Below are 17,151 nucleotides of genomic sequence, written 5' to 3'. Positions count from 1 at the left end.
ACTTAACATATATAACACCTGCATGCATTTATAGTACAGATAACATGAGCAACACTGTGCCGTGTATGGCAAACCTCAACTGAGAGCATGCCATGATATTCTACTTAGCAGAAGCCAGTAGAGGGGAAAATGAGACTAGCAGAAGAAAGATGAAGAGTCAGACAGCTCTGCAGTCGGTGTCTTGCCTGGAGAGAATTAAGAATCTGGATCATAAGCGATATATGTTGCGCAGAGCCATGCTGTGTCATCTGCACCTGAAAGAACTACACTTTACCATCAGGCTTTCCTGCAGAAAGTTAGTTTTGTTTTCAGAGATTGTATCTCGGTGTCTTTCATTGTGTCGCCTCCCGTCTCCTCGACATCCCAGGAGCTTGCTTTACTGCAGAACACGCAGCACACCTATAGGATCTCATTTCCGCAGCGAGTGAGAGCCCCGCATCCTTTGTTGGGATCTGACAATGTTCGTCCGTGTGAGTCTGTGTGTGTGTGTGTGTGTGTGTGTGTGTGTGTGTGTGTGTGACAGAGCGAGAGAGTCTGGAGGCACAGTCTGTCCTTCGACCCGGATATAACATGGACCCAGAGGAGGGCAATTTTAGGAGCTACTGATGGAAATTACCCACAATACAGACAAGAAAACATAAACACACACACGAACGCGTACAGGCACCCCGAAGCCATCTTGCAGCTCATAATGGCTTCGTTTTCCATACAGTCTGCAAATGGATCACATAGCGTTTCAACATCTGTCCAAGGTCGGGGCGACAGCTTTGCAGTTGGATGTCGATGAGATAACCCATGACTTTTTTATTCATTTACGAATTGCTTCTGCCTGCTGCCGACTGATTAAATCCAACACGGCAACACTTAGATAGTAAGCGATGTGTCGGACGCTTCCGACAACTAAAGAGCGGTGTGCCGTCGACTCCTCTTTTCCCGCGTCCTTTGCTGGACAAATGATGAACATTAGGATCCTCTGAATGAGACGAGTGGACGCGGCGAGACGGGGAGTCACTGACAGGCGCTGAAGGCGAGAGAGTCAATTTACAAGTCGATCTGATTTGTGGCGGTAAGATCTGAGCGGTGACTGAAAGAACGAGATCTCAGCGCTGGGATGAGTTTGCCGCGGTGCCAGGGTCACCCTTAGGGACAGGCTGAGCATCAGATTCTGATTTCTCTCCTCCTCCCCACCTCGGGCAGACCGAGAACATGCTGAGGAGGTGTTGTATGCCATTTGGCCTTTGACGGATTTGGCAGCCCCCGTGAAGAGTTGGAGGTCGTGACCGCGAAGAAGGACTCCTACCCCCAGGATCCCAGTGGAGGAAAATGGATGGACGGTCGACACAAGTATGTTGTTGGTGTGTTGCGCGGTTTTGCAAATAGTAATCAATGAAAAAGAAAAAGAGTGAAGAAGATGCATATTTCCTTCTGAGGGAACAAAAACAAACCCCTGGTTATGTCAAGGCCACGCTTCGTACACTCGATATCGCTAAATGACCTCGTGACTATTTATTCCTTCTGCTCATTGTTTCCGCCGATTCCACCCCGATTACTCTCATCTCTTCCCATTTTTGAACGTTTGGAAATCGGCATTCATTTTGCCGGCAGCAGGAGTGACACCGACTGGCAGGACTTTTATCTGAAAAGCCGCTATAAATAACCGCTTGGAAGGAAGAAGGAGTAGAGCGACGGAGAGCAAAGAGAGAGAGAGAGAGAGAGAAACGGGGAGAGGGCTGGAGCGTTAAAATAGATCAGATGTGGGCTGTGCACACATTCGGTAAGCAGAGGGCATTTTGGTTAGAGCCGCGGTGTGCTGCTGAATCCCAAAGCGGGCGGCTAGACAGGACGCATTTGATGAAACGCCCGGAACGGAAAAAAACAAAAACAAGCACATCCCGTCGCTCAAAGATGACCTCTGGAAGCGTGGGCCTCTGCTCGGAGGAAGGGGTGCAGCGGTGACTTGTGGGCGCGCTTATAAACTTCCCCGCAATCTTTGCGCACAGAGATAGTTCTGGGTTTAGGTGCCTTGCTCTGGGGCACATGCGCGGTAGGATCCACACACTTCTCTGACACAGCACCCTGACCTCTTGTCATCTCCTCATCCTCCCCGTTTCCCTTTCTGATGAGGACGATGATGGTGTTAAAAAGGGTCAGACCGGATCTAACGCCGCAATAACGTCCGTGGTCACAATGTGGGATTACAATGCTCCGGCTTAAAATGAGAAAAGTAAATGTAAGAGGGGGGGCAGGGGGGGGGGGCAGCTATAGCTTGTGTGATTAGAGCTGCTGAGACGGGAAGTCGTTCCTAGATGAGGGCGACTGCAAAGAGTTAAGCCCGACAGGACTTACTGCTGATTACATAGAGCCTAGACAAGAAAGTAGGGTTCACATGTATGTGTGTGTGTGTGTGTGTGTGTGTGTGGAGCCATTCCCCAACATCTTACTATTCCTGACACAACGTTCAAAAACACACACACTTGTAACAATCAGTATGCATAGACAATCACAGCCATGACCCCTTCAGCTATCTTATCTTCATCTCTGGGTCCAGATAATCCACGTATAGGTCCGACACACACGCACACACACACACTTTATCAGCTGCCTTGTCCGAATGCTGAAGAACACACTCACCTTAGCGGTCCCCCCCCCCCACTCGGTTCTCCAGTAAAGAACGGAGTGGGGGGTAATCACTTCTTCATTATGCCACAATGTCACAGATTCCCATTGCTGCAAAAAAATGTCAAAGCTCCATATTCTGCAGTCAAGGACTGTTTTGCACCGTGTCATGAATGTCAAAGAATCAGCAATCACCTTAATTTATGCCTAATTTATACTTCAGCTGTTAGCGCATGGTTTATTAATGAGAGAATATTTAATTAATCTACTTTTGAAAACTTCTGCGCTTTAAATATATTGCTCTACAGAGGGTAAGAGAGCTGTTTCTCAAAAGGTTGAAATCATTTAGAAAAAAAAGTTTTACCTATGTGCAGCAGCATTGCATTGTATAATCCAAATGGAGTTGCATTTATTAAAATCATTATATTTCATCACCCTTGCTCTACTTGGTTTAATCATTCATATCCCCCCACCATGAGAACATGCCATCACAAGTACAGTCATTTCACAGGCATGTAATGAGTAAAATTCATCCTCCGTGTGGTGTCTCAGGAAAAAAAAAGGATTTAAAAAAAAATCTAGTTTTGAAGCTAAACCGATTTACATAAGCCATTAGTAATAAGTTAAGCATCTTGAGTTATTCGGTTCCAATCAATTTCACTTTGTTTTCTGATGGAATACTATAGTTAGCATAATCTCATGAATGTTACAAGACACATTTGATTGTGGCCGACAAATGAAGCGAGTATTTGTGGGAATTGAAAGGATATGGATTTGCATGAAATCCAGATTCTTGACACCAAGGAGGATGTACAGAAAGACATTTATTTATATATATATGTGTGTGTGTGTGAGTGTGTGTGTGTGTGTGTGTGTATGTAGCTGTGTGCTACGTGTGCCGTCCCTGGGCATACAGAAACAGCGTGCCTCTGCACCGATGTAGTGAGGCATTGCACTGAGACGATTAGCTGGAGTGGGGTTCAGGGACCTACTTGACAGGATTCCAAGGGATCCCCTGCCAAGCAAGGATTAGCTCCAATTGAGAAATATCTCATTAATTTACTAGACGTTACCTTGAATAAGGTCTCAAAGGAATTGAAGCTTACACTAACTACCTTGTGTGTGTGTGTGTGTGTGTATCATCCAAAATGATAAGATAATGCTCACGCGGGTTTCCTTCCTTCAGAACACCAAACAAACGTCTGTCCTACCTGCCACTGGTGTTGTGGAGGACCACCAGCGCATCAGGGAAGCCGTCCAGGTTGTAGTCCCCGAAGTGCAGGGCCACGGGGGGGCTGAGTTTCTTGAGATCAAAGCTCCAAATCGTTTCCCTCCACTGGAAATCCAACAGCACTGGAACCCACTGGCCACAGTCAAGGAGACAAAGTCACGCGTCAATCAGAATGATCCGATGCAACGCTGGACACAATGATGGAGAGGGGAAGTAGATCAAAGAGCAACAGCGGACACTCATTCTTACTCGGGGATCTTATTGAATTTTCATAATTGTGTTGTTGCAACGACTTCTGAAAGTAGCGGCGACATTTTGAAAGAGAATACTAATAATAATAAACTTCATTTGCACGGCTCTTTTCATACTGGGAATGCAGAAAATAAAAACAGAATCAACATGAAAACAGGGGAAATAAGATGGTAACACATTGGATAAAAATAAAAACAAGATTATAGAATGCATCACATGAGATGGATAATAAAACCCACTGAATAATAATGAGAATAAAATCAGTACCCATACAGTATTTTCAGAATGAACATATCTATCAATTAACACTGCAGCAGCAGCTTTTCTTCTTAGGTCTTTATGCTCTTCTTCTCCGTTTCTTTTCTACATCGATGGTTTTAAAATGTTCAAGATGAAAACTCAGCAAGTATTTGACCTCAAGTTCACTCTCTGCTAGCGGTGAAAAGAAGGTGAATTATTCCACGAGTATGGAAAAAAAAAACAAGCAAACACAATAACAGTGTTTTCACACTGGCATAGTAATGCACGTTTTGGCGGTGCTTTTCCATCAGGCATCTCTTGGCAGGAAGACAAATTACAAAAGACAAGTGCAATGCACAAAGAACAAATAATCCCACATACAATATAAATCGGTCGCCACCTTCAACTTCGATATTTCTCCCACTTCATGGGTTAAAAGAAAGGAGCGGTGGAAGCCTAACGTGAACTTCTCAGACCAACACGTGTGCAGTTCGTGGCGACTAAAACATGTTGTAATCCAGGTCTCACAGTGCCGTTTTATTTCATCGGGACAAACAACTTGTACTGTGCTTGCATCACGGGCTCAGATCAAAATAGCTCACGGCATGACGTGGGCTCTCCAATGTAACGGGAATCGCAAAATGCTCTTAAAGAGCGGCTCCAACATGACTTTGTGAAACACTTCACGTTGAAGTCACATAACAATATGATTGAAGTTCAAGCCAAGATTTCTCGAGCTTTGTGGTGCAAACACAGACTCCAGCCACACTTCAGGAAAAGCATTTAGTCGAGTAGATCACAAAAACACATTATTAGACTTGTAAATCCTCAATTTAGCAACTCCTCGGTGCGCGTCCCAAAACAAAAGCCTCAGAGAAAGAGCAACACGTGACCACAGTTATGACTGAACGAATCTGAACTGAGCAGAAGGTAACCAAAGGAACCCGTCTGAATAGGGTTCAAACCAATACAAAAATCGAACAGCACTATAAATTGTCATCTGGCCTAATAATAAATGACAGAATGGGCTGCTTTGTGTGTGCTCACGGCCCGCAGTCTTGCCAATAAGCCATTCTCTTTACACATCAGACACATCCTTTTTAACAAGGCATCTTTCCCCCATCTTGGTAATAGGGCCCTCGGGGGGGCCTTGCAGTAATACTGCTACTGACTGATGTTTCTGGAAGGTAACAGTCAAACTAAAGAGGTGCTCGTTGTAAACGCCATGAAACTCAAACAGCACGCCAGAGAGGACATCGCTACCCCTCGCTTAATATGAAATGCCATTCCACTGAGCGGCTGCATCGACACGCACCGGGTTAAGCCGTTTATGACGTAGCGTATTTCTCTCGTTCTCATTAAATGCTGGTGACTGAAAGCCTTATCGTCCCCAACCCTTCATCAACCTCCACCAGCGGCATGTTTCACCGTTCAGTACGGGACGCGAGTTGTTTCGGACTGACGTGCACCACATGAACCAAATAATTGCGGTCTTCATTAGCCTACTGCAGTCCTAATACAGGCTAGTTTATCGGCTAAAGCTAATGCAGTCTAATAATGGCTCAGTTATAAATCCTTCCTTTGTGTATGTTACAATGCTCCGTTTCTGTAGAACATGTTTCAGCTGTTGATTCAACTCTATATGGAGGCTGCATGTAGTTTGTGGTGCTGATCAACTGTCCGACACGAAGATGTGTTTCGATTAAGTCTGAAGGAGGTGGACAAAATATTAGGAACACCAGTCAGTAAATTGCAATTAGAACTTGCAGTTTAACACAAATCAGAGGGAGATATTATAACACTTAAATAAATGGTGTGCATATGATTCTGACTTCACACCAAATAAATTGGATGCTAGATTTAGGGATTGGACCGCTTGAGGAATAACAGCCATATGCAACGTAATGAAAGGAGGCACACTGCCACGTTTTGAAACTCTTAAAGAGAAACACTCACTGGAAAAACAGGACTTCTAACGATACTGATGTGTGAGTACGAAGATGAAAAATATGACAAAGAGTACATATCTGATAGAACGGTTTAGAAAAGCATATAACTCAGATATAGACAGTAAAATCATCTCCTGTATATATGCTGCTGAATTTCAAAACACATTCAACCTCTTATATTCAAATGGGAGAAGGAGGGAGGAATCACTATATCTGAGGAAGAATGGACAGTCATATGTAAAGTTCAATGGAAGTGGACCAGCTCGCAGACATGGAGAGAGTTTGGGTGGAAAAATGTGATGCGGTATTTTATTACAACCTCTCAGAAACCCTCCTGTTTGCTGGAGAGGATGCAAACCATATTTACCTAAAACATTGTCAAAAAGAGACAAATATTTAATAAATGTACTTCTGGTGGCCAGCAAAAAGACTCTCACCAGAGTCCCACTCTAAATACATGGATGGATGTTACAATGGACATTTACAACATGGAAAAGATAACAGCATCTGTCAACTACAAACTGGAACCATTTTTGGCATAGACCTGATTTTATTTTCATAAATCAATGAATGTACAATAGAGAATAGATCACTCCCCAGTTATACATTGTTATATTTGTGTTCATTGTTTCATTATGTCTCTTTGTTGTTGTTTATTCTATGTTTTACACCTCTTGCTCTATGTGTGGATAACTAAAATGAGCCTCACTTAAAAATCAATTGTCTGAAAGACATCTGTAAATTGATGCCGACTGTCCAAAAAAAGGAAAAATGCTTAGAAATGCTAATCTAGGTTTTTGAGGTCACTTGAGGTCAAGTTGATGCATTCAACTGGAAAATGACTTTTTTCCAAGTTTTTTTTTGTTGCCACGATTGTCTGAAAAAGCAAATCTATGGGACTCGTATGAATGTATTTGTGTACGTTATAGGTTAATATTAAAACTATTGGCTCATATAACATTTTTTTATAATAATCACGTGTCAGCCGGGCTATAACTCATATAGTATCATCTTGGATATGAAAACACTAGTTGATTTGCATTGCATAAACTGGTTTTATACATTCAAAGGAAGCTATGCTAAATGACCAGTTTAAATGCCCTGGTGTGTGTGTGTGTGTGTGTGTGTGTGTGTGTGTGTGTGTGTATGTGTATGTGTATGTGTGTGTGTGTGTGTGTGTGTGTGTGTGTGTGTGTGTGTGTGTGTGTGTGCGTATACTATAAAAGGCATTGGGCCAGATGCTGGAGGTTTAAACTATTCATGAATGTTAAATAGAGAGAGCAGGTGAAGGGGAGAGTCACCGGAGAGACGCTCACCAGAACTGCCTCGACTGTAATTGCTCTTAAGACAACCAGCATGTCTGATAACGACGACCAGGGCCTATAACCAATTAGTTAGAAATATATCACATGACGCCAACCGTCTGTGCACAATACGTGAACACAGGTACTGATGTACTGTTGGTAAGGGGGTGTGGGTGTGACAAAGAATGGGTGTCTTTGACAATACCATTGGGACCAGAAAGTTTGAATCTGAATTCTTTAATCCGTACCTATAATAATAATAATAATAATAATAATAAGGTAACTTAGACATTTGGCAAATGGAAATCGAAAACACAAAACAGTATAAATGAGAAGAGCGAGCAAAGTCAAACCACCTTCACATCTTTCATTTAGCTTCATGCTATGTAATACAAACAATCTATAAAACACAATCACTATTGCCTTTCCTCTTCAAAAAATTACTATTTAATTTGCCTTATAACATAAGATATAGTTTCATCAAATGTAAAGAAGCTGTTTATACCAACTTATAAATTACACCAGTAAAAAGGGTTGTACCTGCATACAAAATATCGTAGTTGAGGCCGATATGTTTCGAGAAGGAGTCCCTTGGACTGAAGTGGGCAGAAGTGAGTGAAGGACGATAGCAATTATGTTCCCCCACACGCAGTGCAGATGGCTTCATAAAAGCAGGGGAGTGATAAAGCCAGGTTGAATATTTTTTTTTTCCACAGGATAAGCATGAGCTCCAGGTTTTAACACAACGCTGCCTGGTCAAGCTCTCATTAAATGACCATTGAGTGATGTTGCGATGCGGTTGAAGAGGCCGACTGCCATATGGGCGTAAAGCTTGGCTTGATTATTGCCGTCCAGAGTGGATGGGAGTGCTGGAAATGAGCACTGTGTGGAGGCTGGCAGAGAGAAGTGGAGGAGGGAGGGAGGGTGGAACCATTATTCTGCAGGGGCAAGCATGTTAATGTCAAGAGATGTACAGACTCTGAAAGTAACCAATAGGAGACAACGATAGGTGACGGCGGACGCGTTTTATAAAGTTTTTTTTTTGTGGGGTGGCGGGGGGGTTAGTCCACGAGGCAAATGAATTCACTGCTGAGTTCTCCTCACGCTGCCTCTGAGGACAGAGTGAGGCCTTCGCTGGCCGCCGGCCTTATCACTGGGGACCGCTGTGCTGGCGCTGGCCCCGAGGCAATCAGTGCACTGTGTCTGTTGCTTCTTTGCTAGCGCTGATTAGAGGTGGGGAGAGGATGAGCGAGGAGAATACCAACGGCATCTAGTCAACACTGCGGGGGGGGGGGGGGGGGGGGGGACAGCAGACAGGCGCTCAGGATGTCGTGCCGACGTCGGGTTTAAGGAGCCACCTTGCGATCTGCGATCGTTGCGCGCCTGCTACGGATTTAAGTGGAGACGAGATTTGAACCGCTAAATGAACGTGCATTACAGCAGCGGTTGGTGAAAAAGGCTGATGAAATTAAGTAAAAATAAAAAAGGCTTCTGAAAAGAAAAGAAAAACGAATGCATAATGCTATACACAGAATCCTTGAAACGTATGATATAGACACTTAATCAAGCCGTATTCATCGCTCCAAGATTAAGCCTGCCATATGAGTAAATAATTGAACACGCACGGCCTGCATTATCGTGGCTGTCTCGCTGCCATTTAAACACATTGTTTCTTTGGCGGTAAGCTTGATTGTCTCTCGAACGCACGCGTAGCGACGCCGACGTGTGACGGTAATACTGTGCGAGCGCGTGGCGGCGCGAAAGCAGATGTATAAAGAGTTACGGTAATTGAGGTGAATTAGCGGACAGCATCACAAAAGTGCAACAGCTAAAGCGGAAGTCATGCGTAGTTTTCACAGATAATGTATGTCACTTTTCCTCAGCAAGACGAGACGGCGGCGGCCCCCCCTCCCCGCCCCGTGTTTGTTTTTATTGCTCAGCAGCAGTCATAATCATAAGGACCTCTGCGAGGATATTAAAGGTTCTAATCTAATCAAATACTTTTTATATTTGAGAAGCTACAATGGACATCCTGACAGAGGGGCTCCCTAAATTAATCATGAGGCAGTTACTTCTTTCTCTGGGCTGTGGAAGTTTTGACATTTAATCACTAAATATAACAGAGTATCTGAATTTATGTCAAGTGTGTGTCTTTATGCAATAATCCGTACCAGTCAAACAGAGCGCTCCTAAAGTCTAAATACCTCCATACTGACATTCGCCGGTTCAAATGTTAACATATTAACAACAAATTGAGTCTGCGAGTGTGTGTGTGTGTGTGTGCTTTGTGTGTGTGTGAGAGTGTGTATGTGTGTGTGTTCGCGCAAAGATCCAAATGACCTAGTTAATGGAGATGAAGACGATGATGGGATTTGTGCTCGCAAGGTAATCTTATACCTTTAATGGCAGCGAGAGGAAGGCTCCCGCATACAAATAGCTCTTTATCAAGCAGTGGGAAAACACAGCCCGTGCACAGACGGCGTATTGTGACATTCTGCATGCATGCAGCCACGATACACACACACACACACACACACATTATAAAAGGAGCAGAGGCACAAACACACACCCCCGATAAGAAATCGCTCTCCTGGCTTTGCTGATGACTAAAGTGAAAAAAAACCCGACAGCACGCGAGCAGATTCCCATTGATTCGACTTAGCGGAGGGAGCTCCCGCTTCATTAGGCCAAGAAATTAAAAAGTGGGTGGCCTGCGGCGAGGTGGTGGTGGTGGTGGTGGGGTTTACGAGGTGATGCGGGGAGGTGCTGTAACATCGACAGACAACGAGGCTGTCTGCGGCAATAAAATGTTCAGAAACAACAACAACAACAACAACAAAAACAGGCGTGTAATGAAGCAATAGCTTTTATGATGCCGGCGATATAAAGACTGTAGCGCTGATCACATTAGAACAGGCGCTGAAAGACAGCATGGGACTGAGCGGTGGAGGAGTGGGAGGGACGAGCACGTGACTACGACATGGAAAGTAAATGTTAGAGGAGTATTGCTGCACTATACTCATGGGAAATAGTGCGAGCGTGGCGCTGATAATGCATGTTAGTGTTTTAGGTGATGACGTGCCAACCCAAATGAGGTCAATTGCAAAACAGAGGACAAAAGATCCAAAACGGTTCCTCGTCACTATTTTCTTTCTTCTCTTTCGGGACGTTGTTTACCACATAACATGGTGAATTTTTCTAAACTTCAAAACGTGTCCATCAAATCAATCAGATGCTGCTTGTATCTTGCTTGTAAGGTGATTTGCATTAACTGACTATGTATACACCAATACACGTCCTTATCCAAAAATGCCCATATAGTTTTTTCATTAGCAGGTGTGGATGAGGTCATAGTTTGTCTCTGGCGAAAGGCAGTCGGTGTCAGAGCCAGAGATGGAGTGAGACCATATGTCTGTGTGTCAGCTCGGCCAGGTGGGGACACTGCTACCTGCTGTCAGTGTCACCTCTTTGACCAGTGACTGACGGGCGGACTGGGATGACTGGGAGGAGGCAGTCTAGCTCACACTGGCTACCCTTACATACATATGTGATATCCGCTTGAAGGCCTGGAACGATTCTTCGATCATCGATGACAAAAATCTAAGAAAATTGCATAGCGAGCGTTGGCGTGTCGAAAGAAAACGCGTATTCGCCCAGAGAGCAGGCCGCAGTGAAACAACTTCGCCCGCGACCGTGTTAAGCGTGTGGACCCGACAACGTGGTGCTCTGGAAACTCTGCAAGTCCCATTTCGGTTTGCTTTCCCTTTTGCTACAATGTCCTTGACAGATGTTGACGGCCACAGGCCCACAACAACATCATTCTCTGCAGCCCAATTGTGTTACAGAATGTGGGCGCAGAAAAATGAAGAAGAAGAAGAAAAAAAGAGCACAATAAATATGATCAGTGTGTCTAACGACAGAGACTGGAAGCCCCCCGTGTGGTTTCTTTTATTATGGTGAGGCCCGGAGCTGCTGCAGAGGCAGAGATGCGGCTGCGACCACAGGAAGGGAAGGAGGGAATTGCCGTGTGGAGATTGAACCAACCACCCCCCCACAAGCTTCTACTCAGCGGGACTGCCGTGCACACCCGGAGGCATCTCATCTCATCTCAGCCTTATGTCGAATACATATCACGAGTCTTATTCACTCTTCAGCCCTCATTCCCTCGGATGGGATTTTCCTCTAAAAAGTGGCAACGAGGGGACACCTTCCGTCCTCCCTTCTCCAGTCTCCCTTTCCCGTCTCCCTCCCATAGTCTATTTTTCCATCCCCGTCCTTTCCTACATCAAGCTCTCTTTTCTTTCCATGTCTCTCCATTTCCATGCCTCCTTCCCCCTTCTGGTTCCTCCCTCCCGTACCCCTTCCCTCCCCACATTTTCTCCATTGTCAGTGGGCAGACTCTCCTCAGGGGGAGACATCTGCCACGCCACCCCCCCCCCCCCCCCCCCCCACACACACCCACCTACAGTGGTGTAAAATCAGGCATAATCACGGACGCATAGAGTGTTTACGCCACAATTCACGATGCACAGACGATATCAATACGGCGATGCAGATAATCATACAAACTGCATGCGAGCGTTGGCTTCTGTTGACTAAGGGTATCATTGTGACATGCACATTATTATCACCACCACATAAGGTACAAGCTTAGAGAGAGCCTGCTTTCCTCCTCGCTGCGCAAATAAGCCTGTAATATTTCTATTTTGGATTGGGAAAAAAAAGAAAAGTGGAAGCTTGTTTTCTGGTGGCAGAGGAAGGAAGAAGAAAGGGGACTCTTGCCAACTGGTAGGATGTAACTAAAAAGAATCACACAAGATGCTACGGTGGTGGTGTGTGTGTGTGTGTGTGTGTGTGTGTGTGTGTGTGTGTGTGTGTGTGTGTGTGTGTGTGTGTGTGTGTGTGTGTGTGTGTGTGTGTGTGGGCAACTGTGCGTGAGCTTATCCGTGCACACTGTGCATTATTCAGATGGTATTGAAGGTGTGGCTGTGAATCTGTTACTTCTATCTAGCGTGGCTCTGCAAACACAGTGACACCTGGCGGATCGACCCCCCCGATGTTTCTCGAAGCAGTAAGCCGCGTGTTTAATGCCTTCCTGAAATAGAAAGACAAAGAACCTAATGCGTGCCCCTTCAAAATAAAAGCTTTTAAATAACATGATTTCTTTGTATTTTAAGTATTTATAGGAACGTGTGTTTAACACCAAAATTAGTTGCGCTTTAGCGTATTTTCTTCAATAATATAAGTTGGCTCATTCTGCTGGGGGCAAAAGTAAGTATCAAACTTGCGGAGGACTTTTATTGTGAAGAACTTACAGAAAATGAAATGTGGACATCACCGGAGCCTTGTTGGCAGATTTTCTTCAATAAAACAAGACTTATACTGCAAGGTGGAAGAGTACAAATTATATGTATATAAAATGTAAAATATGTTTATCCACCGTTTTACAGACGCTCATTTCACAACCAAATATATCCGATCAGGCGGTTCACATTGAAGTGTCAAGTGCAGCTGTGTTCCAAACTGGCGCGTCCGGTTACAAAGGCTGCGTTGAAAAGACAAGTGGGACCTCTTCCTAAGTAGCAAAGACAGAATTAGCGCTACGCGGGGTCAGGGTGGATGGTAAGGTCAAACAATCTTCCAACAATAGTGAACTCTGGTTTCCTCCTGTCCTCTGAGAATGTCATGAGAACTAGAAGGAAAGAGGACATTTGAACAGAACAGTGTCAGAATCAGGAGAGTGGAACAAAGAACAAGGCTGTGTCTCGGAGTCTGACAGATGTGAGCAGAAGCACAGAGAGCAGAAAGACTGGCCAAAAAGATTAGTACTTTAAAGTCCAGCTCCTAGAAGAGGGATGAATGCAACGGAGTAGAACAACCAAGCGAATTCCATTAGAATGACTTCTGTCTGTGTGTGTGTGTGTGTGTGTGTGTGTGTGTGTGTGTGTGTGTGTGTGTGTGTGTGTGTATCATGTACCTCCTTTGAGCCCGACTTGGCCATGTAGATGGCACTGTGATGACAGGTGTCATCCAGACACACAGGGAGGAGGTGGTCCTGGTAGCCATCACCATCTGCCAGAAACAGACAAAGAGAATTAGGTTGAGAAGCAACAATGTTGGACTGAAAAATGATCCTTTGTTTTTCCAAAACTGTCCTATTTCATTAATTTCCCTGCATCAGAATGACACGGATTTGTTCTGGAGTTGACTTTGAGCACAACGCACTTTTTCAGGCAACAAAGAAATCTTTTTTTTTTTTTTTCTTCTCTTAGCCACGTGCGAGCCGGATCACAGGAACACCTGCTTGTTTCCTCCGAGCAAACACACATCCAGGCAGCGCTCGTCTCTTTGATGCCTTTCAAAAACGTCAGTCGACTTGAAGAACCATTTTCACCACCGATTCTCATCGCTATTAATTATTATCATCGTAATTCCGCGCAGGCTTCATATATTGCACAAACACAGGTGCAGAGCCTCCCAAAAATCAAAACAGCAGCTCTTCAAAGCACCTCAGTGGGCCAGGTTTAGTCTCTCACACACACACACACACACAATCCTTTTAACACATGGGGGATCTTAGGATTTATTTAGATTTTTATGTGCGTGAATGAATTGCCCCTTAAGGGACGAGTTAAGTATATTGAACTGAACTGAACGCAGTATAAACATGAGTGAGTGTTACCAAACTATTCATCGAAAACAAACGGTACATTCATGAAAAACATCGTTAGTTGCAGTTTTGAATACTGAAGGTTTGGTTTATTGATATAGCCCAATATCACAACATTTGCCTAAAGGGGCTTTACTAACTCTTCAGCATCCTCTGATACCCTGTGTCTTTTGGACCTGGATTCAGAGAAGGGAAAAAGAAGAAAAAGAGCGGACCAATTTCACTGCAGATATTTAGATATGTAAAAGCAGGAGGACGACAGGTGTGTCTAATAACACTAATGAGCACTGCATTTCAACTAAGGGTTCAAGTTCCAGGACCCCTGGAATAACAACGCATGCAAGCTCATCGCCACGGCTCTCTGGGACGCCTACATGGAGGGAGACCATCATTAATGAGATTACTCACACCTCGCTTTTCTTGCTCTGACAAGTCTAAACGAAACTAATAAAAAAAATAAGATGATACCACCAGTTTCCACTGCTTTGTAACGAAAGCACAGAACAATGAAGCCTCTGAATATCCAATATTTGACATTTCATAACGACGCTGCATGTGCACTCTGCGTTCAGAGGTTGGCACGTACATCGACGCCAGACACGGAGAGGCCAAACTGCTTCCAGGCTTCTCCGAGTCCCTTTCAGCCGGGCAAGTGCTACACTCCCGAACAGATGTTGTGCCACGCGGAATGGAAAACCAGATGACACTGATGACGAATGGCAGTACAAAAAGGAGGAGAAACCAAGTGTGGCTGAGCGAGAGGCAGCGGAGAGAGAGAAAAAGTGTGACGGACGAGGTGACGTGCCGCGAAAGATAATAAGTCAGCAGTTCCTCCTTGTATTGTTACATATTTAAAATCACATATGAAAATGTCAAACTGCCTTGACGATTAGCCTGATGATGAAGGCCACAAGCTGAAACTGAAATAAAGTTGTTCTTCATAGAGTAATTCTATTCGTTTCCAAAGATAGATAATATAATAATTCTATAATATTATCAAAGCCGATGGTTGATGACGACGCACATTTAAAATGCTAAAAATTCTGGATAGAAACATCAGTCCATGCTGAACCAAGCCATCATATCTCAATAGTTTTAAAATGAACTGTTTCTAGTTGATTTCCATAAAGTCTATGTTAAGACAAGACGTGTGAGGACAGAGAAAACGTGAAGGGGTTATTTATGGGATACAAAATCAGGAAATCTCTTCATAATGTAAACTGTGGCTCATTCAATTTGAATTGTCAATTTAAAGGAGGCCCACTGTAATAAATAAAACTAAATGATGAGTAGACAACCGATTTATTACTTAAATACTGGATTATGAAAGCTATCGCGTATTAATTATGTGTATTGACTAATCACTTAAACACTTCAAAATAAGTTTACCCGCCATGGGGAGTACTTGTAAAAACTGGTATATTGTCTTCTGTGGGTTTGTCTCAAGTCGGACAAATGAACCCTGATGATGTCATCCAGGTTACTTCAGCTTGGGGACAGAAAACCTTAAGTTAGGGTTTAAAAGATGGAGGAAGGCAAATTGGGTCTAAGATTTAAAAAAAAAAAAAAAGGCTATTACATTGCATTATGGGAACTGTAGGAGCCTGTGTTTCTGGAGCTTCCCCTGTGCTAGGTAATCTCTGCCGGCTCTATTGTGACCATCCCTTTCTGTTAAGGCCCCCTAACGCGATGGAAGTGCGATACTTTATTTGGTCCAACACATTCTGCATCCGCTAATCGGTCTTAATTCTACATGGAGGGTCAGTTAGGCACAGGCGGCTGCAAATATCTAGTGCATTACATATTGTGATGGTTGGAACCAAAACAAGACATTCAGATACGGGCATTGCCGTCTAATTAGTTGCATTAGCGCTGGTGTAATGACAACAAAGGCACATGCTGACTGCACCGAGTGAAGCCCACGTTCTGCAGTGTCGAGAGTGAGAGAGGGGAGGGGGGGGGCGCGAGAGCGAGAGCGAGAGAGAGAGACAGAATGTGGTCACTGTTCGACAGGTGAGGTTGAGACAGAGATGCACTTCCTCCTAAAAAGAGAGAAATATACAGAAAAAAGACAGATGTTCTTGGACCGGCTCAACTCCAGGTCTCTGAAACTGGGAGAATCTTCTCAACTAAGAATCCTCCTAGGAGAAGGAAACACAGCCCACCTTGTTGCACCATATGTCCTATCATGCCACAACCTGAGGGACAGTGAGTGACCAACACACACACACACCTTTTATTGTGTCCCAAGAAACACAACTGTGCTTTCTTTCACTGTAGTTATTTCTGTCATATTATTTTTGTTTTTTGTTTTGCTATGTCTTAGCACTTTGGCATGCCAATAAAGCCTATTGAATTGAAAATTGAGAGAGCGAGAGAGACGGAATGAGTGATAATTCAGTCCTGCAGAGGTTGTCACTCGCTGGTGTTTACCGTCAGCTCTGCCACACACACACACACACACACACACACACACACACACACACACACACACACACACACACACACACACACACACACACACACACACACACACAGTAACGCTCCTTCCCTCCGTGCCACCTGTCCTTACCTCCATGAATACCTTCTTTCATCTTTCTATTTAGCTGTCTCTCATCTATTCCCGTTATGCTCTCTCTCCTTCAACCGTCTCCCCTCTCTTCGCTCACTCCCTTATTACTCCCCCCTCAGTCTTAATGCATCGGTTTCTCTGTCCATCTCTCCTCCTCTTCATTCCCCATCATTCTCTCCCTTCCTCCCTGCCCGCCTCCCTCTTTTCATGTTTCAAACCCGCTGACATCGCGTGGCGTGACAGAGATAGGCTGAGAGATGCTCAAAGGGAGGACACCGCAGGTACAGGTCAAACAACTGTATAACCTACTTATACTG

The 17,151-nt window shown here is 44.4% G+C and overlaps 1 protein-coding gene across 1 annotated transcript in view; it reads right to left on the bottom strand.

The window, feature by feature from the left end:
• itfg1 (integrin alpha FG-GAP repeat containing 1) overlaps positions 1-17,151 on the bottom strand; it is a 114,875-nt gene that overhangs the window by 61,592 nt on the left and 36,132 nt on the right. The window contains exons 9-10 of the mRNA XM_034559617.1: positions 13,570-13,664; positions 3,828-3,979 (exon numbers count right to left, since the gene is read on the bottom strand). Coding sequence (XP_034415508.1) covers positions 3,828-3,979; positions 13,570-13,664 — 247 coding nt within the window. The remainder of the gene's footprint in view (positions 1-3,827; positions 3,980-13,569; positions 13,665-17,151) is intronic.

The sequence above is a fragment of the Cyclopterus lumpus genome, chromosome 3, assembly GCF_009769545.1.
Source record: "Cyclopterus lumpus isolate fCycLum1 chromosome 3, fCycLum1.pri, whole genome shotgun sequence".
Taxonomy (NCBI): Eukaryota; Metazoa; Chordata; class Actinopteri; order Perciformes; family Cyclopteridae; genus Cyclopterus; species Cyclopterus lumpus.
Note: the sequence above shows the minus strand (reverse complement) of the source record. Positions and strands in the feature narration are given on the sequence as shown.